The sequence below is a fragment of the Littorina saxatilis genome, linkage group LG1, assembly GCF_037325665.1.
Source record: "Littorina saxatilis isolate snail1 linkage group LG1, US_GU_Lsax_2.0, whole genome shotgun sequence".
Lineage (NCBI taxonomy): Eukaryota > Metazoa > Mollusca > Gastropoda > Littorinimorpha > Littorinidae > Littorina > Littorina saxatilis.
The window spans coordinates 104,943,686-104,968,956 of record NC_090245.1 but is presented as its reverse complement, the minus strand read 5'-3'; the positions used below and the strand labels follow the sequence as shown (position 1 = coordinate 104,968,956).

The following is a 25,271-nucleotide window of genomic DNA, read 5'->3' as shown; positions in this document are numbered from 1 at the left end:
ATCAACAATATCAGCGTGATTTATTCTAAAGAATGACACTTCAAATGCTGTCAGATAATACTCTCTTTATCTAAAAAATACCGAAAAGCGAGTTTTGTCGGTGGGTGCTTTACGGAACAGCAAGGCACCGCCCATCATCTGAGTGTGCAGTGCAATGACCTGTGAATATTCATGATCACGTCAGGTGTGTTACTCTGATTGGCTGACCCAGGTCACGAGAATTCTTTGACTCAGTGACAGGCATAATCAGGTAGGAGCGCTCAAGTTCCCATTGCGGCTGTTCTGTCTAATTCGCGGGGTCGCTTCAAAATTTCTTTTGGTCGAATTACGGTAATAAAACCGTTATTTCTAATATGCTGTTAGCAAATGATAACAGACATGTCTCGCAAACAATATCAGCATTCGCCTAAAAGGCTCATGCTTGATATCTTTTTTCTCAACATGTGTTTTATCGTTTGCTTAAAGTCAGCATATTAGAAATAACTCATGATAAAATTCTGTTATTGTTAATATAATTTTGACTTTTAGCATATGCTAACAGACATATGTCTCAAAAATTATATCCATTTTCTTGACATGTTTGTTACCACTTGCTAACAGTCACCATATTTGAAATAACTCATATTTTGTACTGACTGTCAAGTTTGAATTTCTTCCATCAGACAACAAGGAGGTGGACAAAGTTTTGAAAGATCTGGAGACAAAAGTGAGGCAGAGCATAAAATCTGTCATTGACCACACACTTCTGGAACTAATTCCAAATAACAAACTGGGAGAGGTAAGCCATGTAGAGACAGACAGGCAGGCAGACACACACACACACACACACACACACACCAACCAACCAACCAACCAACCAACCAACCAACCAACCAATCAATCAATCTGAAGCTTATATAGTGCGTATTCCGTGGGTACAGTTCTAAGCGCTTGTCGAAGAGTTGTCAACACAGGACTAACGAAGAAACTAACATCTACAGACAGACACAAACCCTATCACACACTAGCAAACTCTGATAAACATACAAACAAACAACTGTTTAAACAACAATGTACACATCAATAGCTAGATCCAAACAAAATAATATCAAACACAAAGAAAACACCTCACAGAGCACAGCACAAGAATGTCTTTTTGGGCACAACACATCACTGTCGAACATGAAAGTCGCAACCTACTCTTGAACGTTCCAAGAGAGGGGCTCTGGCGAAGCTCAAGCGGCAGGGAGTTCCAGACGGAGGGGCCCGCGGAGGGAAATGCACGCTGACCAGCAGATGCGAGTTTTGAGCGAGGGATGTGAAGACGGAGTGGGTCAGCAGCAGAACGAAGGGGACAGTCGGAGGGCTGGGTGTACTTCTTCTTCTTCTTCTTCTTCTTGGCGTTTGCAGAGGTTACACGATCAGTCCAGCACTGGTGTTAAATGTTGTAATTTTCTCGAACTCCTGTCGACTGCCGTATAGTTTGGTCTGCAAGGGAGTTGGTGACGGCCACACTTCTTTTCGTTCCTCATCTAGTAAGGGACATTGCTGTAAGATGTGTTCCGCTGTTTGGTCTTCTTGACCGCAGGCACAGGTTGGTGATGGCGCCAGCTTGAACTTTCGGTTCATGTGAGCATTGAGCCTGTTGTGGCCAGTACGCAGCCTGATGAGGTTGACTTGCTGCTCTCTGGACATTGTGTGGTAGTCATCTCTGTTTGTCCTTGGCCTCATCAATGCCTTGATGATTGTCTTCTGCTCACTAAAGCTGACACTGTTTTCAGGTTGATCTTCCACGGCTCCTTCTTTTGCCAGCTCATCTGCCCTTTCATTTCCTGGTATCCCACAGTGTGCTGGTATCCACTGGAGGACAACTCTTCTGGTTTGTCTGACCATCTGTAATGCTTTGGCCAGCTGTGGGAGTTTGTCGTTCTCTAGGGCCTGAAGGACTGAAAGAGCGTCCGAGAGGAAGGCAACTTGGTAGCAAGGGTCTGCGGAGTCCTGAACCAAGGAGGCGGCCTGCATGAGAGCTTCGGCTGGGTGTACAGGTCCAGGGAGGATTGAAGGTACTCGGGAGCAGAGTCGTTGAGACACTTGTAGACCAGAGTGGACAGTTTGTAGGAGATTCGGGTGTTGACAGGGAGCCACTGCAAGGAGCGAAGTAGGGGGGTGATGTGGTCTCGCTTTGTCTTCCTCAACGTCAGCCTGGCAGCAGCGTTCTGGACTCGTTGTAGGCCATGAATGAATGAGGCGGGGAGGCCAGCCAGAAGGGAGTTGCAGTAGTCCTGACGACTGAAGATGAGGGAGACAACCAGCTTGACACAGGCGTCGTGGGTGAGGTAGCGACGGATGGAGGCGATGCGTCGTAGGTGGAAAAAGCAGGTCTTGATGATGAAGGAGATGTGTGTCTGCATGGAGAGAGTGGAGTCGAGAAAGACGCCAAGGCTCTTGACAGCAGGGGAGAATGGAACAGTCGCGTCATCCAGCTGGAGGTTGGTCACAATGAGGGAAGCAATCTTCTGTCGTGTTCCAACGAGAAGGGCCTCTGTCTTCTCACTGTTCAGCTTCAACTTGTTCTCAGTCATCCAGTTCTTGATGTCAGTGAAACAACTGTAGATGGATCCCAGGAGATGGTCAACGTCCTCCGTCCACACACACACACACACACACACTCATGCACTCATACACACGTACATATTTACATATGCGCACACTCTTACAAACCGGCACGGTTGGCCTAGTGGTAAGGCGTTCGTCCCGTGATCGGGAGGTCGTGGGTTCGAACCCCGGCCGGGTCATACCTAAGACTTTAAAATTGGCAATCTAGTGGCTGCTCCGCCTGGCGTCTGGCATTATGGGGTTAGTGCTAGGACTGGTTGGTCCGGTGTCAGAATAATGTGACTGGGTGAGACATGAAGCCTGTGCTGCGACTTCTGTCTTGTGTGTGGCGCACGTTATATGTCAAAGCAGCACCGCCCTGATATGGCCCTTCGTGGTCGGCTGGGCGTTAAGCAAACAAACAAACAAACAAACACTCTTACAAACACATGCACAAACAGACATGTAAGCACACACACATGCAAATTTACATTGACGTAGCACCCCACTTATCCATTGTTTCTTCATTGTAGTTGCTGAGCAAAGCTGCCAATTTCTACGCTTTCAGCATAGCATGCTGCATTTTGAGGCATTTTGCTACAATGTTACGTCAAGCTTAAAATTGCAATGCTCAAACAAATAACAAGCATGCAACAGTTTCCTCTTTCTTGTGAGCCCTGCAGGCACTCATTTCTTCATTATTCCCACTCTGTATAGCAGTCAGAATATGGGTCATAAAACACTTTTCACACTGAAAAGTTGCACTGCAGACAGTCACTCTCTATTGGGAATTATGTTTCTGCTATCTAAATAAACTTTGTAATAATATACATATTCATGCAGAAAATAGCATACATGCGGATGTGGGAATTTATTTTAGACAATATTACTTTCAAACATCATTTACTACACTGACATTTTCAAAAAGATTCTAAATTAATTGTTACACTTGAGGCTTTACAAGGGTTGGCAGGCCTGTGATTACTCCATCGTGGTAATTTGGTATTTGTGACCCTCCACCATGGAATGAACCCCCCGCGGGTTAGGGGGAAGAATTTACCCGATGCTCCCCAGCATGTCGTAAGAGGCGACTAACGGATTCTGTTTCTCCTTTTACCCTTGTTAAGTGTTTCTTGTATAGAATAAAGTCAATTTTTGTAAAGATTTTAGTCAAGCAGTATGTAAGAAATGTTAAGTCCTTTGTACTGGAAACTTGCATTCTCCCAGTAAGGTAATATATTGTGCTACGTTGCAAGCCCCTGGAGCAAATTTTTGATTAGTGCTTTTGTGAACAAGAAACAATTGACAAGTGGCTCTATCCCATCTCCCCCCTTTCCCCGTCGCGATATAACCCTTCGTGGTTGAAAACGACGTTAAACACCAAATAAAGAAAGAAAGAACCACGGAATGAGTCGAATGTCACCTCGTGCGGTTCTGCGCTAGGCCCAATATACGTCCGGGTGGTGTCAGGTATCAGTGTGAGGGTCACCTTAGTCACAGGCTTTTAACTCGAAAAGTTTTTGCTCTGTTTGGAAACGGTTTTTACCATTAGATAGATCATAAAAAACTCTTTACAAAAATGTAATAATATAAATATCATGCAAAGGTGTCATGCGACTCATTCTGTGGTGGAGGGTCACATTTGGTATATTTTCTTGTCCTTGGGGAATTCCCTCAGGAAAATTGGGGCAGCTATCCCTAGGGATAGCATGCAGCAAAAGAATAACACTACCCACATTTTTTTCTCATGCAGAATAGAAGAATTCTGAAAATAACTCTGTCAGGTTTGTATGGGTTGTGAAAAAAATGAATACCCTTGATTTTTACTCGGACAAACATTGGAGGGGCCAATCACTAGTGAGGGGTGAGTTTGAAACACGTGGACAGGAGCATGTGTGAAGTTATTTGTCAGAAGAAAAGCAAGGGTATTGACTCAGGGTTCGTACAGAGTCCTTGAACCCTGGAAAACTCCTTGAAAATTGGAAAACCTTTTCCAGGCCTTGAAAAGTGCTTGAAAATAGAGTTTTGTTAAATAGTCATTGAAAAGTACTTGATTTTTCCAAATTGTTGCCTATACATTTCGTCAGCAGCTTGTCTTATTTAAAAAAAAAATGCAACCCCCTTTTTTTTCGTCAAATACAGAACACACATTTTGGGAGAATAAAAGATCGAGTGAAAACGAAAGCAGACGAACTAACTATTACCAGTCACCCGTAGTTGCTTCCCTTCCCGGAAGTTGGCAAGGGAAACAACTACGGAATGACTTATAGTTTGCAGACTTCAAAAACTGAAGGTAAGCTTGGTGCTTTGCATTAATTTGGGGAAAATCATGTCCTTGAAAAGCATTTTTTGGTCCTGGAAATGTCCTTGAAAACTCATTGAATTGTATCAGCTCTGCCCTGCAGGAACCCTGATTGACTCTTTCACAACCCATACAAACCTGATAGAATTATTTCAGAAAATCGTCTTTTGACATTTTCACCACAAAACTTTCGAAACAGAGTTGACCACTGCAGTTTTTATCGAGTCAACCTTTTCATCTCTTTTGTGTCAAAGTGTACATAGTGTATATAGAGAATACTACATGGCTTGCTGTGTCGGACCAGATTTACACGAGTTGTTTTTTTTAGATAATGAACTGCGAGCGAAAGCGAGCTGTTCACTATTTGAAAAAGCAACGAATGTAAATCTGGTACGACACAGCAAGCCATGAAGTATTTTGTTTATCCTACATCTGTACTTGCGCGTATTTTACTGAAAATGTCCTGCAGTCGAGGCGGCTAAATTGAAGACGCTTGTTTTGGAACCTCGATCTCTTCTAAAGCCTTTTGCAATCTATTATGTCAAAGCAAAGAAACGTCATTCTGAAAGTGTGGCGTGACGTGTTAGTTCTAAAAAGTTCATCGAGGGTAATTAGCGAGCGCAATTTTTTTTTCTATAATGACGTTTGTCTCAGTGCATGATTTCGGCATCATAAGCAGTGGAAAAACAGGTCCCTGCCAGGCTTGCTTGACATGACCTCATTTACATGATATACACACGTGTGATTTGAATGATTATTATCTCACGAGTGTCTCTAACATATGTAAGATTAATAGACCAATTAGGTGTTATAACATGTGCTGTACATGGATAATTGACTTTGAACAGGGCCAGTTTGGTGAAGTGGTAGGAGCTTATCTGCACGAACCGAGTGAAAGAAGAGGAGACGAAGCAACAGCCAAAAAAGAGAAAGTGGCCGTCAAGAAAATGAAGAATGAACAAACACCAAAGCAGACAGCCCAGTTCCTGAAGGAAGTGCTGACAGTGTTCAGTCTGAAGCATGAAAACGTTGTGAAGCTGATAGGGGTTGTCGTCAAAGGTGAGCTTTCATTTCTCAAGTTAAAGTTGTATTGTGAGGAGTGTCAGTGAACATTAGAAATGTTTTGTTTCTTTTGTAAATGTAGTTTGTTCACGTTAAAAGCATACTGGTCAAAGATGTGTGTCTGTGAACATTAGAAATGTTTTGTCTTTTGTAAATGTAGTTTGTTCACGTTTAAAAGCATACTGGTCAAAGATGTGTGTCTGTGAACATTAGAAATGTTTTGTCTTTTGTAAATGTAGTTTGTTCACGTTTAAAAGCATATTGGTCAAAGATGTGTGTCTGTGTTGTATTGTGTTTAAAAACAAGTTCTTAACTTCTGCAGCCTAGTGTTGGTAGAGGGAAAAATGTCATCTGCGCTCCGTGAACTCTTGTTGCATTGGCACTCACATTGTTTAAGGTTAAACATGACATGGCAGCTCCTGCAAGTGCTGGTTTAAGACAGGAATGCAAACTTCAGATCTTTCCTGTTAAATTGTATTATGTCAGAAGTGCATTAATTTAGAAGTGGCTGACCACCATTACATCTAGAAGATGCGGGGTGATACAATTGCCAATTGTGATTTCCCCAAAAGCCAATATTACTAAAATAGAAAGTTATTTTGGGAAATTTTTCATCAGAGGTACTCGGTAATTATGCAACACTTTGCTAAATTTGATCTTTAATGCATCACTCAAACCTTTAGAATTAATTAAAGTGAATAAAATACAAGAATTATGAGTTGAGAAAAATAAAAAATGTGGAAACATTATCCCCAAAAATTGAAAAATATTCTTGACTGCCAAGAGATTTGAACCCTTGACTGCCAAAAGTTACGAAACTGAGCTAACTGGGCACACTGTGTAACAAATAATAGTGTAAAAAATAGTAATATTGACACGTGGGTTCTCGAGCATGTGTCGATATCAACTCATCGGTTTCCAAGTTTCCTAGTCCCTCTGTATTTGTGTACTGTACGTTCTGTTGCTCTCACTGTTCAAGGTCAAGTTATGTTGATAACTGACCTTATGCTCACGTTCACTTCATATCAGTTTGGAAAGCTAACGCAAGTAGCATGCATTTCAAGTGTGACCAACGTTATATTGGCAGTCCATCTCCAAAATGCATAGACCTGCAATCGCCGAAAGGCGCTGATGTCACTTCATGAAAGGATTTCCCTACCCAGAATTCCAATAGACCCTATCGGTATTCCAAGCTCTCGTAATCTCTCGCAAACTTCAGAGCAAAGCAAAGCATGTGGTACAGCGATCTCGTGCGAGCTGCACAAGCCAAGGTTCGAAGTTCTCGCGATGTTCAAAGCACAACAAAGAGCGTGTCTCACGAGAGCTGCTCAGATACCGAAAAGGTCTATTGGTTTTGGAGATTTTGAAGATTTAGTTCAGAACGATGACGCTCTATGGCCAGTTCATTATATATGTAAAGGTAGGCAAGTGGTTAAAACATGCAAAACCAATACAGGGGGATACTAACTTGTTAATCATATACCAGTGATTATGTGTATGGTGATGTTGTGTTCCCAGGTTACCGAATCCCTTACCAACTGGTGATGGAGTTTGCAGACAAAGGGACCCTGGAGTCTTACGTTAAGCTTAAGGGAAGTTCACTTGGAAGCTTGGATTTCAAGAAGGAGTTGCATGGTTTTGCCATGAACATTGCCGAGGTGGATATTATTACATCTTCGGTTGCATGCTTGAGTATTTTTTGTGTGCACTGAGTTAAGAAATACGTACATTTATTCTGGTAGCTTTGTAAAAATGTGCAGAACAATGAGTTTCAGTGAATGTTATTAGCAGTTAAATGTATTGTTAAGAAAGGGCATTCTATGTTGTTGATTTGTTGCCCCACAGTTCGTGTTACATCTTCGTTCTGTTTTAGATCTGTACGCTTTTATGTAAGTTCTATTTTATATGTCAGCCCATTCTCCCAGTAAGGTAATATATTGTACTACGTTGCAAGCCCCTGGAGCAAATTTTTGATTAGTGCTTTTGTGAACAAGAAACAATTGACAAGTGGCTCTATCCCCTCTCCCCCCTTTCCCCGTCGCGATATAACCTTCGTGGTTGAAAACGACGTAAAACACCAAATAAAGAAAGATATGTCAGCCTTTTTATGTGTAATTCTGTGTCTATTACTTATCTTTTGTATTTTTCATCTTTTTTAAATCTTCTAGATTATCGTATGATTGTATGTGGTTGTTGTTTATGAAATGTAAGCTAATAATGCTTGAATTTCATTTCTTACGAGGAAACTTTTTATATGTAAAATGTTGAATTTTAATGTCCAATGTTTTTTGTGTGTGTGTAAAGCGCCATGAGACTGTTATCTGGCGGTGAACAGCGCTTTAGAAGAATGTTTTATTATTATCATTATTACTATTAGTTTGAAGTCTAGTTTGCAGACTAATTAGTAGTTGAAGCCTAGTTTGCAGACTAGTTTGACTTTCTGTTTTTCCTTTTCATTTCATTTTAACTAGGGCATGCAATACATCTGCGAGACTGAGAAAATGATCCACGGAGACTTGGCAGCGAGGAACGTCTTGCTGTTCAGTGCTTGTGGATCAGGAAGAAAATCCTATACAGCAAAACTCAGCGACTTTGGACTGTCCCACAAGCTGGGGAAGGGGGAGAAGGGAATTTATTACTACGACACAAAGAAGTCGAAAGTCAAGCCAGATGTCTTGCCGATCTTTTGGTGAGTGTTGCATTACGCAGTTAGTCATTTTAAAAACACACACCCAAATCTCCGCCTTCCACCTAATTTCTCATCTATCCTCCTCGGACATTTTGCTTGTTTCTCTTTTTTTGTTCAATCTGTTATCATGTGAATGTCAGTATTACGTACATTTAATGTGTGTCAATTGACGGGCGCCCGTCTTGACCACATGTAATGGGTGCCCGATGGATTGCCACCTTGACGTGGTCGGGTGGTTTGTGTGCCTCAGCGACCCATAGAGCTATGCCGGAGGAAGCTAGCTTCGACTCCTGGTAGGGCCACCCAACCCAGACAGGTCGAAGGGTAGAGGTCTGACAAGGTGCAATCCACTGGTCCTCTAGGTGGGGGGTTGGGCACTGGCTAACAACCCAGTCTCTTAAAAAAATAGAGGCTTGTTACAAAAACAGCAGCAAAGGAAACCAACATTACTTTGTGTGTTTTGCTGCCCAACATGCCAACCGGCATAACGGGCAGTAAGTAAGTATGTAATTGACGGGCACAGTGGCATAGTGGATAAGACATCGGAAGGTCATGAGTTCAAATCCCAGGCCGCAGCCGCCTGGTGGGTTAATGGTGGACATTTTTTCCGATCTCCCAGGTCAACTTAGGTGCATACCTGCTAGTGCCTTATCCCCCTTAGTGTGTACACGCAAGCACAAGTCCAATTGCGCACGAAAAAGATCCAGTAACCCATGTCAGTTCAGTGGGTTAAAAAACTCGAAAAATACCCAGCATGCTTCCCCCGAAATCGGCATATGCTGCCAGAATGGCGGCATAAAAACGGTCATAGAGGTTAAAATCCACTTGTGCAAACACATGAGTGAACATGGGAGTTTTAGCCCATGAACAAAGAAGAATAAAAAGAGAAGTGTGTCGATTTGTGCATGTCTGTATTAACTGTAACTGTAAATGCATTGTACATGTACCTGTAGTTTCCAAACTCATTGTGTGTTTACTCTCTTCAGGATGCCTTGCGAGATCATAGAAAACTGGAACTGTGGAGAGCAGAAGTTCACCATCAAGACAGATGTGTGGTCCTTTGGTGTCACGCTGTGGGAAATGTTCAGCGCCGACGGACCAGAAAAACATCTGAACAAGAAGAATGTGAAAGGTACTGAGCTGGTCGATGAGCTCATAAAGATGTACCAAGAAGGGAAGCACAAGCAGCAACATCAGCATCTGCCCAAACCGCTTTACTGCCCTCCCAAAGTATATGCTATTATGAAGCAGTGCTGGAAATTTGATGACAGGACCAGACCTGACTTCACCAACCTTTTTCGGATGATTGCAGATCTGACAGACACTGAGCTTGATTAACTAAATGGTTTGTTGTGATGTTCACTGCTTTCAAATGCTTTGTGTGTCTTTACTACTGCACTCATTTTCTTGACGCAGCTGGTAGCATATTTGGTAGCGTTGCATTTGTTCTGGCATAGGCTTCCTACTGATACCTGATGCTGATTGTGTGTAATTCAATGAAATATCTGAAAATGGCAACTGAATTAAGTACTAAGTTTTACACAGATTAAGTTTATACTTTTAGAAATTAAAATGATGCCTGCCTGCCTAAAATTTTTCATGAACAAAAATATTCTTGTGTGCTGTTGTAACTTTTGACATGTGTCAGTCTTTTGATCCTAGTTCATACTACGAAGAGAAATGAAAAATAATAATAATAAGTTATAGCCATTATCAGTCGCCATTGCAGGGTGTTTCATCAAATCATGCACACTGAGCACAGAATCAGAAGAACTTGCTCGAGTTAGTGCGAATGCAACAGGACCAGAAGTGAGAAAAACTGGTGAAGAAACTATGACTCTACGCTTGAAACATTTGAAAAATGGCAACTCGTGTTACCAAGATCATCTCCCCCTGGTCACAATATCTGTTTCAGAGTTTTGACAAGTTGGCACGTCATTCGATGATCCCAAGGTGCTGACATTTATAGATGACCAAACTGTCTTTGGAATATTCTGAGCTAGTCTGGCTCTCAGTCTCAAGACATTCATGTACTGTGCACTTTTGTGTCACACTCTTGCTAATATTGATTGTAGACACCATCGGGTGTCCTCAAGATATATTGTGCCTTAATTGTGTTTGTTGGATATATTGTGTCTCATATTTGTATCTTTCTCCTTTCATTTTGTGTGATTACATAATTGGAAGCATCGATGGGATGTTGGCATGGAGTACTAGAACCAAACATTCATCCTCATACTCTTTTGTTGTAATCATGTTCTTTGTTGGCTGTGACAACGCTTAATTTTACAAACGTTGCAAGGGTGCATTTTGAATCGAATATTCACAGGGAATATGTCTGCAATGTATGTACATGTAATGGTCTTCTTTTAATGTTTTTGTGTTGTTGTTGTTGTCATTGTTGTTACTGAATGTAATCATGTTTTGTGCCTTGTATGTGCATGCTGTTGGAAAAAGTTATTACAACTTCATCTAATATTGTTGAAAAATCAGAAATCATGGGAAAAAATGTAATCTCTTGAAAAATGTCTCCACGATACAGCTGTACAAATACTGCTTAAAAGTGCTGTGTGGCCACTTTCTGTTGATTGATTTGCGTTCTGCAGATATATAAGATTTCACTTAATATGCAGGGTTTAGCCTGGGAGAAAAAGGCAATGGGACACTTGTCCCCCTCAACCAAATTCCGATGGGACATAGTCGAAGGCAAGAAGCGCAAAAGAGGCCTGTACCCGTTTTGACCAAAGATGTAAAATGGTGCAATATGGTGCCATCTGAGAATTAGCTGCTGTATTGTGTTATCTCTGTGTGTGTGTGTGTGTGTGTGTGTGTGTGTGTGTGTGTGTGTGTGTGTGTGTGTGTGTGTAATCCGATGTATAGTGTACATTTGGTGGTGCAGTGGTACGTAATCTCAATGCGCCCTTTGACGCACTGAAGGGAATTGTGATGGGACATTTTCAGATTTAATGCAATGGCGCAGGGCGCACTAGTAAATGAAACCCTGAATATGTTAATTACAGTTGAACCCCCCTTTTAAGACCCCCCAATTTAAGACTTCCTCCCTTTTAAGACCTTAGTTTTTTTGAGTTCCTATTTAAATCCTCTCTAAATTTACCCCCATTTTAAGACTCGCTCCTTTTTAAGACCTGATTTTCTCAGATTTTTGGAGGTCGTAAAAGGGGGGTTCCACTGAATGAAAAAAGCATGCCATACACTATTCAGTTTGTTTGGGGGCTTGGGTTCAGAATCAGTTTGAGGGGAGAGAGATCAAGGATGGATTATGAGGATTCAATACAGTTGTTGCAAGTTTGCCTCCTTCCAGTAGGACTCTTTAATGGGGACTTTAAGCATTTGATATTGTGTTCATCTTTGCTATTTTAAACTCATGAATATTTTGAAGTGAAGTGTTTCTTGTATGTACATCATATTGAATTTGAGAAATGTTAGCCACGGTCCATTACAGAGTTATTATTTAAAGGAAGGCTTTGATGTTTTTGTCTTTCATAATTATTTTTTAGGATTGATTATGAAGCTAAGGTTTTTGTGGTGAAACTTGGTATGACGGTATGGTTATTCCTATTGACAAGTACCTTGTAGCAAGTCTAAATTGCTATTGCAAAGGTGTGCAGGCTGCTATTTGTGTTCTCATGTACATGTAACCAGGTTTGGACAGTGTAAAGCTTCCTTGTCATAAAGACTATGAGCTAGCATGTGTGTTTACCAGTGCTCAGCTTCATCTTGCTTTCAGGTACTCTATACAATTGTTGCATAACATGGGCTCATTAAGGATAATTCCCACAGACATAGAGCTGTCTTACCATTTGTGTATGCATGTGTGCACTTGTATGTGCGTGTGTGCATGTGCAGTGTTGTTCCAAGCCTCGGTCTTTGGTCATATACGCATACTTTCTTGATCTGACGCATTGTTCTGACCCAAGGCCAGTCGAATGTCCAATCATTTTGACATGTAGGATGAATGTGTCCGAGCCGGACTGAATGTGTAAGCTCCAGTGAACGCCAAGAAGAAGAAGACACAACTGATTCTTGTGGTCAGGACATTTTGACTGATATATATTTTGAATCCAGGTCCTCTGTGCCTGGGAACAACTGTGGTGTGTGTAAGATTAATATCGGAGGACTTGCACTCATCAAATCATACCATTTAATCTTTTATGATATTTCTGCAGAAGGGGTCTAAGTCGATCAAAAGTGTGTGCATTTCCTGCAGGTGCACTTTCTGTAGATGTTTTCCCTGTATACAGGGAATGCTCCAGTGTGCAGTTTCTGTAGGAAAACAGATCACACTAAATTTCATGTCCTACGCAGGACTGTCGTAAACTACCGAGTTCAATTTCACTTTGATAAGAATGAAGTATTGCGCTCCGCGTTGAGCAAATGACACTTTACTACACTACACAGCTGGAGTTAGTACATATGTAACCGTCTCGCACTCGGACAAGGCGGTGTGGTAATCCGACTTCGCTTTTTATTCTCCATGAAGAATCGCATGGCAAAAAACCCTGAAACACATGTAAATAAAATAATGAAAACAAGGTGTTCCAGTACAATAAAGTTCTAAGATTGTAAATCAATAATTAAATAGTTTCCCGCAGTGGGGCACTGCGGTTATGAAATTAAAGGCCCCTCCTGTTTTTGGAACCGCAGGAGCTTTCTAGTTTGCTGTTAGGTAGATTTTTGGTTCCTCTTTCCTGTCATGCTCTCTTTTTCTTCATGAATTCTTTTCTTTTTTCTGCCTTCTTGCTCATTCACCTGTATTTTTTCCAAAAATCTCTTCTCTTGCCGCTTGTCTCGCGATTCATGTATAGTTTAATCTGTTAGTGTTCTGATGTAAGTCCAGCAGTAGATAGGTTAAGCCTATTTTAACATACTGGAAACTGGTAATCTTCCAGTAGGTATTAATTTAGTTTTACTAAAGCCTGCTGGGACACAAGTAATGGGTTAGTGCATTTGTAAACAGGAATCGCTTGACAAGTGGCCCCCTTCATCCCCCCCTTCCTCGTCCTGATATGGCTCTGCGTAGTCGGCTGGACGTTAAGCAACAAATAAACAAACAAACAAAATTAAATAGTTTACCTCATTTGATTCACATTAACATTAAATCAAATTACGGCTCTCACAAGTATACATATACATCAAATATTCCATTTAGTTCTGCAACATTGCATGCTTCACTGAGAAATCGATACAAAACGGCATACACGTAAATATTATATGTATACAATGCAACCAATTTACAACATCAACATGTGAATCTGACATGCTGAGAATAATTTAACATGAACTCCATTCTTAAATAAAGAATGTCACACAGCAATAATAAATATTGCATACCTCAAAAATACTGTAGTCGTAGTTATGAGGGTTTTTCACTCCTCAGTTTGGCCAGGGTATAACCTACAAGTATTACATCAATTATTACTATGTGTACATTGACAATGAAAGTTAAATATCAAACTCAGGTATTACACAAGCCAACTCTTTGTTTCCAATAATAAAAATACATGTGCCTTCTTTCAGTAGCAATTGAGACTGACATTTCCCTAGACATATTATTCAAATAGAAAGTAACTTGTAAACAACATGAACGCCATCAAAAATAAAGAAGCTGGCTCAAAACTAGTTTATGCATGTTCACATTCCTTCTTTCCAACTGAATTCCAAAGCATTCAAACTGAACTAACTAAACTGGCATACAATTATAATAAAACAATTTCATTCATTCATTTAAATTTTAAGTCGATCTATTTACTAAAATAAAGCATTCATACCAGCACAATCTCACTTACCAAAACAGCAAAAGGAGCCTTGAACAGACAGGTTGACTTCAGGTGGTAATTACAGCTAACATTAGTTCATGCTATTTTCTTTGCACTTCTGGGTGAATGTTTGTCGAAATGTTTTCAGGTCAACAAACCGAATGCACCTGCATTTGGTCAACTTAGACCTCTCCTGCCATATTTCCTGTGTCAAGTACAACCCATGACGTCTGTATGCAAAATGCTATTAAGAGTTGTTTGGCTTTTTGCTTGAAACTCCATTAAATCTCTTGAATCTAACCGTCTCTTAATTTGTCCGAGGACAATGTCACTAAGAGTATGCTACACCAGAAATATGATTTGAATATCACAGTCTGAATTCGGTGAAGTGAACACTGTTTCTGTGTGATAATTCAAACGCCTGATGTTGAATTTATGGCTGTTTGCAAATGTGCTGTTATTTCAGAGTTTGTAATTGCATGATGCATTTGGTCTATGTAATCACTTTTGTATTAAGTTTTATTTTTTGTGATTTTAATATGCGTGTGATTCTGTGTAATATGTGTTTTTTGTTTAGCAGCAATGTGCCATAAATATATAACCTTGAATGGTTGAAAACGACGTAAAACACCAAATAAAGAAAGAAAGATGTGCCATAGATATTAATGTTGCAGTTCCGCAAAAGCTGGTATGGCATGGGACAATTGTTATTTTTGCCTAGAGGAGGGATACAATAATTAAGAACCAATTAGAGTCACAGAGGTCTGATAAGGAAGAGCCATGCATGCAAGATTCCCAGTTCAGGTCACATGTAATTAATTTAGTGTCACAACGCTTGACCGGGAAGCGCCAAATTTTCAGTTTGCTCAAATTCTTTTGGTACTTAATTTTGTAATTGATGCATTTGGTCTATGTAATCACTTTTGTATCGAGTTCTATTTTTTGTGAATTTTATGTGCGTGTGATTCTGTGTAATGTGTTATTTGTTTAAAGGCACAGTAAGCCTCCCGTAAACCATCACAGAGCTCCCCGAGCGTCTAAATACAGTACAAGCATACTTCCATTTGAACGCTCACCGAACGGGATCCCGCAGTGGGGCACTGCGGTTATGAAATTAAAAGCCCCTCCTGTTTTTGGAACCGCAGGAGCTTTCTAGTTTGCTGTTAGGTAGATTTTTGGTTCCTCTTTCCTGTCATGCTCTCTTTTTCTTCATGAATTCTTTTCTTTTTTCTGCCTTCTTGCTCATTCACCTGTATTTTTTCCAAAAATCTCTTCTCTTGCCGCTTGTCTCGCGATTCATGTATAGTTTAATCTGTTAGTGTTCTGATGTAAGTCCAGCAGTAGATAGGTTAAGCCTATTTTAACATACTGGAAACTGGTAATCTTCCAGTAGGTATTAATTTAGTTTTACTAAAGCCTGCTGGGACACAAGTAATGGGTTAGTGCATTTGTAAACAGGAATCGCTTGACAAGTGGCCCCCTTCATCCCCCCCTTCCTCGTCCTTATATGGCTCTGCGTAGTCGGCTGGACGTTAAGCAACAAATAAACAAACAAACAAACCGAACGGGAACATCCTGGCTGCTTTCTGTCGAGCGTGAGACATTTTCAAAGAATTTATTTTCGTAGACTTGTTCGTTAACAACAACGGCGCCTCGTTTTTGCGCTAGACCTAACTTTTAAAATCTAAATAATAAATTGACAGCTTGTTACACAAACATTCTTTAATCATAAAAGAATTCGTTTTTCATCAAGACAAGATCAGAACAATTCGAAGTTGTGAAAGTTTAAAAAAAAGAAAAGCCCGGAAGCAGGGTCACGCAAGGGTCGTAGCAGACGAAGGTTTATCAGTGCAAATCGCCGTTCCTCTCAACAGTCAAAAGCCATTGCTAGAGTTCTTGTGAACCACAGCCGTTGTTTCGTGCATAAAAAACGTGCTATTGTAGATAAGCTCACATCGAGTCGCATTCATGACTAACTGACGACTGCATTGTGAAAAAGGAAAACTGGATCACACGGGTTCACGATGGCTCAGGGGTAAGATAAACCACGCAAAAATAAATTCTTTGAAAATTGTTCGCTCTTTACGGAGGGCACCTAGGATGTTCTCAATTGGTGAGTGTTTAAATGAAAGGGTGTTTGTACTGTGTGTAAAAGCCTGACCGTATCTGTGATGGTTTATGGGAGGCTTACTCTGCCTTTAACAGAAATGTGCCATAAAAGCTGAACAGGTTTGATGATAAATAAAATTAGCGCCTTTGAAGGCCCATTTCGCCTCATGAAAGCAGTTTGCCTCACCGTCTCAGATCTGGTCAGGCTTTTACATGGGATTAAGACCATCCCTCCCCTTGGTCACATACTAAAAGTGAACAGCCTGGTTGCTGTCTGTGAACAGTGGTAATTTTTTGTAAGATTCATTTCATAAAAGGCACTCCATGGTGCCTTTTCAGAAATTCATTCATAAAAAATACCAACTCACCACAGCAAGCAGTCAGGGTGTTGATTTTTGGTATTTGACCAAGTGGAGGGATGAACAGATCTCGGACAGTGAGGGGAATTGTTTTCACGAGGTGGAGTGGCCCCCTAAAGGAATTATTAACCAGACTCTGTCATAGTATACTTTGATTTACCAATTATTTCAGCTATAACGCCAAAGCAGAATTTCTTTTTGTGATTTAGATATCATCACTATTATTTTTTCTACTTTATAATATTTAGTTGTTATTGTTGCTACACTGTAATACCAATTTTATATGGTTTATTTTAATGTGCATATATCACTCATTTGACATAGTTTTCATTTGTTGGACCAGTGCACAGTATATATACCATTGAGAGATTTATTTGAGAATTATATTCCTGAATAGATTCATGTTTGTACATATTGTGACATATGTGTAAGAGTGTGTGTGTGAGGGTGTGTTTTAGACATTTAAGATCATACAACAACAATATCAAACTGCAAATAAAAGCAGAATAAATCAAGTGAATACAGACATACACCAGGGACCTTCTAATATGTGACCCTCCACCACGGAATGAGTCGCATGTCACCTTTGCATGATTTTCATATTTTTACATTTTTCTAAAGAGTTTTTTATGCTCTATCCAGTGGTGAAAACCGTTTTAGAAAAGAGCGACAACTTTTTGAGTTATAAGCCTGTGACTAAGGTGACCCTCACACTGTTACCAGACACTCCCCGGACTTTTATTAAGCCTAGCGCAGAACCGCGCGAGGTGACATGCGACTCATTTCGTGGTGGAGGGTCACATATAGGTCTATATTGCTATTTCATATGTTACGTGGATTTCCATTGGTCAATTGGGCAAAACTGAGCTCATTTCCGTCGATATCAGTTTTGATATCGACGACCTCTTTATTGCTTCCCCACTTCAAAAACAAAAACACCTGAATTTAAAAACAAACAAATATATATGAAAATGTAATGATCCCAGAATTTAGTTGAGCAAGTGACTAAAGACTTTTTGAAAGAAAAGACATTTTTAAATACTGAAAAGTACAAGAAAAGAGTGAACAAAAAGAAATAATAATCAGGGGGAGGGATATGGAACAGCCAAAACTGAGACAAATACTTTTGTAATTTCTTTTCAGTAAATACAAAATGTCCACAGAATTAGCAATATATCTAACATTGACTGACTGTGTGATGATATCTTCTGCTATTGGTCTGTTTCGACAGTGATATCAAAATCTCGACCTCCGGTCTCGATTTTGATATCACTGTCTCAACAGACCATAGCAGAAGATATCATCACACAGTCCGTCAATATTGGGTAATGCATACACTAATGGAATTCATTGTGCTTCATGTTACTGTGGTAAAAAAAATACTAATACAAAAAATACAGTTTTTAGACTCTTGGTGGAAACCTCCCTGAAGAAAATTATTCATCTGTTGTTTGTACAACTGAACCCTTGGTTCCTCCCAGATAGGGCACCTTCCATTCCTCTGTTGGGAAACTTGAAAATAAGCAGTGTGACAATTATAGTTTTTCACAGCCTTCATATAAAGTGAAAACATACAGAAAAAATAAACAGAGAAGAAATTTCAACGAGAACACTTTCCTTGAAATAAAATATTGCCAATGCGTGTTTTTGTGGGAAGACGTAAATTGTTTAAGATTGCTTGTATGCTGCATGGACGTACATGTAGTTGACTGAGGCCAAAAAAAAAATAGGGTAGGAAGGTAGGCAATCACTTTTTTTTTTAAACTTTTTTTCCTAATGTGTACAAATTAAACCTACTTGACAGGGAAATAAGTGTGCGACTCGAGCGCTTTCGCTTTCATTGCATTTTCTGCACTCGTTTTCTTGTTTTTTTGGTGTGTTTTTGACAAATGTAATAAAAAGTTATAGGGTCGGCCCTTAAAAATAGGGTAGGTCGGGTTACCGTAACCACACCTTTTTTACATTTAGTCAAGTTTTGACTAAATGTTTTAACGTAGAGGGGGGAATCGAGACGAGGGTCGTGGTGTATGTGCGTGTGTGTGTGTGTGTGTGTCTGTCTGTGTGTGTGTGTAGAGCGATTCAGACTAAACTACTGGACCGATCTTTATGAAATTTGACATGAGAGTTCCTGGGTATGAAATCCCCGAACGTTTTTTTCATTTTTTTGATAAATGTCTTTGATGACGTCATATCCGGCTTTTCGTGAAAGTTGAGGCGGCACTGTCACGCCCTCATTTTTCAACCAAATTGGTTGAAATTTTGGTCAAGTAATCTTCGACGAAGCCCGGACTTCGGTATTGCATTTCAGCTTGGGCGCTTAAAAATTAATTAATGACTTTGGTCATTAAAAATCTGAAAATTGTAAAAAAAAATAAAAATTTATAAAACGATCCAAATTTACGTTCATCTTATTCTCCATCATTTTCTGATTCCAAAAACATATAAATATGTTATATTGGGATTAAAAACAAGCTCTGAAAATTAAATATATAAAAATTATTATCAAAATTAAATTGTCAAAATCAATTTAAAAACACTTTCATCTTATTCCTTGTCGGTTCCTGATTCCAAAAACATATAGATATGATATGTTTGGATTCAAAACACGCTCAGAAAGTTAAAACGAAGAGAGGTACAGAAAAGCGTGCTATCCTTCTCAGCGCAACTACTACCCCGCTCTTCTTGTCAATTTCACTGCCTTCGCCATGAGCGGTGGACTGACGATGCTACGGTCTTGCTGAAACATTGCATTGCGTTCAGTTTCATTCTGTGAGTTCGACAGCTACTTGACTAAATGTTGTATTTTCGCCTTACGCGACTTGTTTTTTTTTTAGGCCTGATACTGATAGCATAGACTTATCTAAATATTAACAGCATCAGAAAAATCTTACGCACATGTATGTATACATGAGAAAAAGATCAGACACAAAAAACTAAAATATCCATGCACACAACAATCAAGAACATTAAACATAAGATCACAGTTTCTACGGTATTTTGAAACAAAGAGTTAATTCTCCCAGCCATTTATTCTGCAGCAGACGACATTTTGTGTGTGAATCAGGGGAACAAACCCTTGTACTTTCCAAAAAACCCGACAGAGTGCTCTGCCGCTTAATTTTCTGAGAAAAGGTTGGCTGCTGGATGAAAGTTTATTCATGTTGTAAAAGCTGTTTGATCTGTGCAAGTCAGATGGAAGTGGTAAAATTATTAACGAATTTTCCCCAAAACTACACTTTCAATATCGTTCTTACTTTACTTGTGTTTTTGTCTACTTTCGTTTTTTAGATTCCGGGAAAATCCCGTCCTTGGCTTGAGTTGAGTGTCGACGCGTGTGGAAGTTGTTTATCAGGTCAGGCCTATGGATGAAATGACGTGTGCTGGAAATGGCTGTTAGTCTAGATGTCTTCATAGGGAAGAGACGCCATAGCATTAATCTTACCCAGTAATCCACGATTTTGAGTACTGGCTCGAAGTTTTCCAGCTTGATCAGTTTCAGATTAATTATGGGCCCCGTTGGGTGAAATTCAAGTTTGATGCGTCAGTAATCTCTCTCGAATATATATTATGTTATTTTATTCTGTCCTTTCGTTGAGTGTTTTGGTATTCTTCAAAGCTCATTCACCGATCTCTCCTAGAGCTAAGCTGAGAGCACTTCAGTAGAAAGCAATAGGCAAATAATGGCATTATATTATGCATTGTATTTGTAGGAAAAGAGGTGTACATAAAATAACCAGAAGAAAAAAAAAGTACAACAAATGTTAAAGCCAACATGGAAGAGAAGCAAATGTGTGTGTGTGTTCTATCGTGTGTGTGTGTTTTACATTTTGAAGTGTACTCGTGCACAAGGTACGTTCTGTCTTGTGCAGGCAACACGTAGAATGGGTTTGTTTCAAGAGTGAGGAGACTTAAGTGTGTCACAAGTGTCGGCAGAATCATTGGCAGCTGTCTCGAGTGGAGGTATGTTGTTGGTATTTTTTTTCCCATGTTGTTCACATTTACATGAATATAATACATTGCATTATACTTGCTGTTGTAAAACTATAAGCACCCTTACAGTCACCAGTGGTCTCTATTTATATAGGTATCTTCATGTGCTTAGGCCTCAAAAAATAATAGGTGTGGTTACGGTAACATAGCCCAAAAAAATAGGGTAGGAAGGTAGGCAATCACTTTTTTTTAAAACTTTTTTATCTAATGTGTACAAATTAAACCTACTTGACAGGGAAATAAGTGTGCGACTCGGGCGCTTTCGCTTTCATTGCGTTTTCTGCACTCGTTTACTTGTTTTTGTGTGGTATTTTTGTGACAAATGTAATAAAAAGTTATAGGGTCGGCCCCCAAAAATAGGGTAGGTCGGGTTACCGTAACCACACCTATTTTTTTTAGGCCTTAGCATAGAAAGTGGATGTACACTTAGAACATGTACCTTTATCAAGTTGGATGTGAATGGTATCTATATATATGTACAACGCGATATAGGTGATCAATGTTTCCCGTTCTACCTAGTATTATGAAAGGACAAACGCAACTTCTAAGGGACATGCACTTACAGCTAGTGGTAAAGATGTTCCATACAGCCAGTTCAAAAGATATTCCTTAGTCACAGGTATCCTAGTATTTTTTCAAGTTACACTTTTACAGGGTAGGATTGGTACTCATAATTATACTAGTGATGTTCTTGCAGAAAGAGCTAAGAGCTCGAGAAGAAAATGGGTGAGACCTACACGCCGATGTCTGTTTCAAAACCTAGCATCACCGTCAACTTTTATGGCTCAAACATCTTCACAACGCCACCTCTCACCATCATACAGGAAGGTTTGCCCTTGTCCTGCGAGCAGGTGTGCATTCGTTGTGCTGAACACCTCTCTGCCAGTCTTGGGAAGTTGTTCCCCCTTGAGGATTGGGACAAGATCGGACCCAAGTTTTTTCCCATGTTTGGGCTTTACGCAGCTGACCATGATCTGCAACAGTGGATCCCGGATGCCCACATCTTTGACAGCTTCACCAGTAACCTTAAGTTCTACTTCCGTGTGAGAGTGCGGCCAGCAAGGGAAAGCATTCCGGAAGGAATGTTCGCTGATTACCTATGCTGTCAGGTAGGTTTGTGTGGAAATCCATAGTGCTTGCTTTCTCACTTTTGTAAAATCCATGTTAATCAGAAGTCTGTCACTGACAAACATTTTGTTTAGTCGACTTTATGAGATGTGTAACCCTGTGTGTTTGCTTCAATTTCACAGCATAGGTGATTGGTGCTAAGCAAAGTTTTACTAGGAGATAAAGGGTTTCACATGCATGGTGATCAAGTTTCGTTGCAAATATTTTCTTTGTGAGTGTGCAAGATATGAAGAAATACTTAATTAGGCCCTGTATCGTGAAGGTACCTTAGCAGCAGTGTTTTATTAAATCGGCTCACATGTATAATTTCTATAATGTGGTATTTAATGCAATGCACTTCACAGTATAACAATCTATGATAACAGTAATAATTATTCAATAGGATTATACATTAGTGTTGATACACCTGTACACTTTTGTGTGTATTAATGTTGTGCTAATCCACACCTTTTGTTAGTTTGATGAAGTGCTACTGGAAATGTACTTTGAAAGCACAGCTTGTAAGCACTGTTTGATGTTGAACCAGAAGTTCAATAAGCAGTGATACAATCGCACATTGGGCTTTTCTCAAAAGCCGATGTTACTTAAAATAGAATCATTAATTCTGGGAAATCGGGTGAAAAATTGGGCGTCGACAGAGCCAATGAAGGGAAATAGGAACTTGTAAGATCTGATGTACCAGCGATTGAACATATCAATTATAATTACTTTTATAAATATCATTTGAGTTATTTTGGTTTATACAGATCGATCGAATTTTAATTAGGTAAATGCAATTTTGATACAAAATCCGGGAACAGACTCCTTCCAATTCAGTAGGGGGGCGACTATACTCAACCCGGCGGGTCCCCAGGTGGCGGATAGGGGAACGGCCCCCAGATATGGGGACCAGCTGCGAATATAGAATAAGCAGTCCCGGACCAACTAGCGGTGTCTCTACCAGGACGGGGTGGGTTGGCAGATGGCACTGACTACCCTATAAATGCCCTACGTGTCCGATGACGGTTACACCATGCGAGTAAGAGCCGCATTGAAAGCTCTAGCCCCGGGGTGGGACCCCCGGTAAGAAATCCCCCATTTGTTCCCAGGGTTAGGTTTTTGAGCCAGGAACTAAGGGCGGGATAACCCTGAAAGAAACCTAAGGGCTGAAGTCGGAGGATCTGGGCCAACAGGCGCACCTTAACCAACCACAGATCCACGCAAATCGCAATCAGCGAACGACAAGAAGAAGATACAAAATAATGATTTAGGGCACTAACTCAAGATTTTGCTTCTTTTACAATGAACCCCCCTTTTTGAAGACCCCCCAATTTATGACTCCCTCCTTTTTAAGACGTTTTCTCAGACTTTCTGGTCAAAACCTCTGTAAAATTACCTCTATGTTAGGTCTTAAAAGGGGGGTTCCAGTCTGTACTGTAATTAATCAGAAGTTGTTTTGTTTCAGTGTACTGAAGATTTTTTGACAGGACGTGTTTGGTCACATTTTGGTGTTGAGATCAAGATCGGAGATGTGAAGGACATCAGCAAGAGAGCTCTCTGGATTCTCATGGCTGGTGCCAGCTACAAGCTGCAAGGCACAGTGGTAGGGTTGCTTTTGCCAGAAGCAAACATGATTTTACATTAACACTTTCTTCCCCGCCTTTTTTGACCAAGTTTTTTTTAGCCGAGACCAGCTGTGCTGCAGCAGGTCACTCAGAATTGTAGTGACTATGTAGTAACAGTGTATCAACACGCTGGAATGCAGGCGTTAGATGGACGTTACAGGAAGCGACTGAAGCTAACAGTCCGAGCGGATATATCCGTACCTGGTCAGATAGAGCCATATGAGTGGGTACGGATATATCCGTACCTGGGAGACAATGAGTTAACATGCATTTCTTTGATCAAATAACAAAAGAGCATACGATATGTGTAATGTGAGTAAGCGAGAGGTGTACGGAACCAATCTCATGGCACCTGAGAGAATAACAAGCATTGAAATGAACAAGCGACTTTCATCCTCATCATTACATTTCTGTGCAAATGAGGTACACCAACTTCCGTTGGCATGCCATAACATCATTGCTAGATGGGATAAGTGCACAAAACTGACTGTCCAGGACAGAAAATTGATTGTTCTTTTCACCAACATACAACACTTGTTCAGATTTAGCTGTTCTAATTTTGGGTGTTGATTTTGATAAGGGGAAACATTCTTTTGTAAAGGTTATTTTTAGGGGTGTCTCTGACATTTTGAGTAAGAAACAAAATGATTACACACACACATGTATGGACACACACACACACACATGTATGGACACACACACAAACACACACACACTCACATGCACACACACACACACACACACTTGCGCACATGCACATACTCACGACAGCACTAATGTGAATATGTATCTTATCTTCCCAACTCTATAGGCTTGTCGACCAGAAAGGATCCTCCACACACCCTTGAAAGAAATCACTACACTGGAGCATATACGAAACAAGGTGAATGTTCAGCGCCTTCTTCCTGAGAAAATGCCCCCCGAACTTGAGAAGCAGTACAACATCATGTCTGCAAGTACTTTCAACATCCGTAACCCTTTCATGCGCATTGAATCAAAAAGCGTTCTGCGCACCTACACCAAGGATTTCTTCAAGAAGTGGGGCGAGGAAACACTGAGTGTGATGAGACACTCATTTGTTGAAGACTTTCTCGCCAACGTTCCGTACTACCTTCTGGAATACTTTCCTGCAGAAAAAGTGGAGAACTACCCTACACAGAAAGGAAAGAACGGAGGTAAGGTAGAGACAGGGGTATCACACATGTGTGAAGACTGTTTTTGCTCTAAATGAAAATATCAGACTCGTTTCTTTATAGATCATGAGAGAGTTTTGCAGGAGAAAGTGTCATTTAAACAAAAAATTAATGTGCACATTGTGGTTGCAATAAGCAGATTTAACTCCCTCTTTTTGTCCATCACCATATCCTGTGTGTGTGTGTGTTTTTCAGGGGAACCCCCCTTTTAAGACTTACAAAAGTCTGACAACATCATGTCTTAAAAAGGAGGGAGTCTTAAAATGGGGGTACATTTATAGAGGTTATGAACACAAAATCTGAGAAAATGGGGCCTCTTGTTTGTTTGTTTGTTCGTTCATGGGCTGAAACTCCCACAGCTTTTACGTGTATGACCGTTTTTACCCCGCCATTTAGGCACCCATACGCCGCTTTCGGAGGAAGCATGCTGGGTATTTTCGTGTTTCTATAACCCACCGAACTCTGACATGGATTACAGGATCTT

General features: G+C 40.3%; 2 protein-coding genes across 5 annotated transcripts in view; both read left to right on the top strand.

The window, feature by feature from the left end:
* LOC138948730 (tyrosine-protein kinase JAK2-like) overlaps positions 1-17,270 on the top strand; it is a 43,368-nt gene extending 26,098 nt beyond the window's left edge. For 2 of the 3 annotated variants that reach the window (XM_070320337.1, XM_070320345.1), the window contains exons 18-21: positions 663-778; positions 5,725-5,935; positions 7,457-7,596; positions 8,410-8,646. In XM_070320337.1, the coding sequence (XP_070176438.1) occupies positions 663-778; positions 5,725-5,935; positions 7,457-7,596; positions 8,410-8,631 (689 nt within the window). In that variant the 3' untranslated portion in view covers positions 8,632-8,646. Of the gene's footprint in view, positions 1-662; positions 779-5,724; positions 5,936-7,456; positions 7,597-8,409; positions 8,647-9,613 lie in introns of those variants that run through there. The other variant, XM_070320353.1, reaches the window with a different exon arrangement.
* Positions 17,271-20,050: 2,780 nt separating this feature from the next.
* LOC138948814 (non-receptor tyrosine-protein kinase TYK2-like) overlaps positions 20,051-25,271 on the top strand; it is a 34,220-nt gene continuing 28,999 nt past the window's right edge. Inside the window, exons 1-5 of one of the 2 annotated variants that reach the window (XM_070320443.1) lie at positions 20,051-20,224; positions 20,742-20,832; positions 21,560-21,971; positions 23,435-23,572; positions 24,406-24,769. In XM_070320443.1, coding sequence (XP_070176544.1) covers positions 21,585-21,971; positions 23,435-23,572; positions 24,406-24,769 — 889 coding nt within the window. In that variant the 5' untranslated portion in view covers positions 20,051-20,224; positions 20,742-20,832; positions 21,560-21,584. The other variant, XM_070320450.1, reaches the window with a different exon arrangement.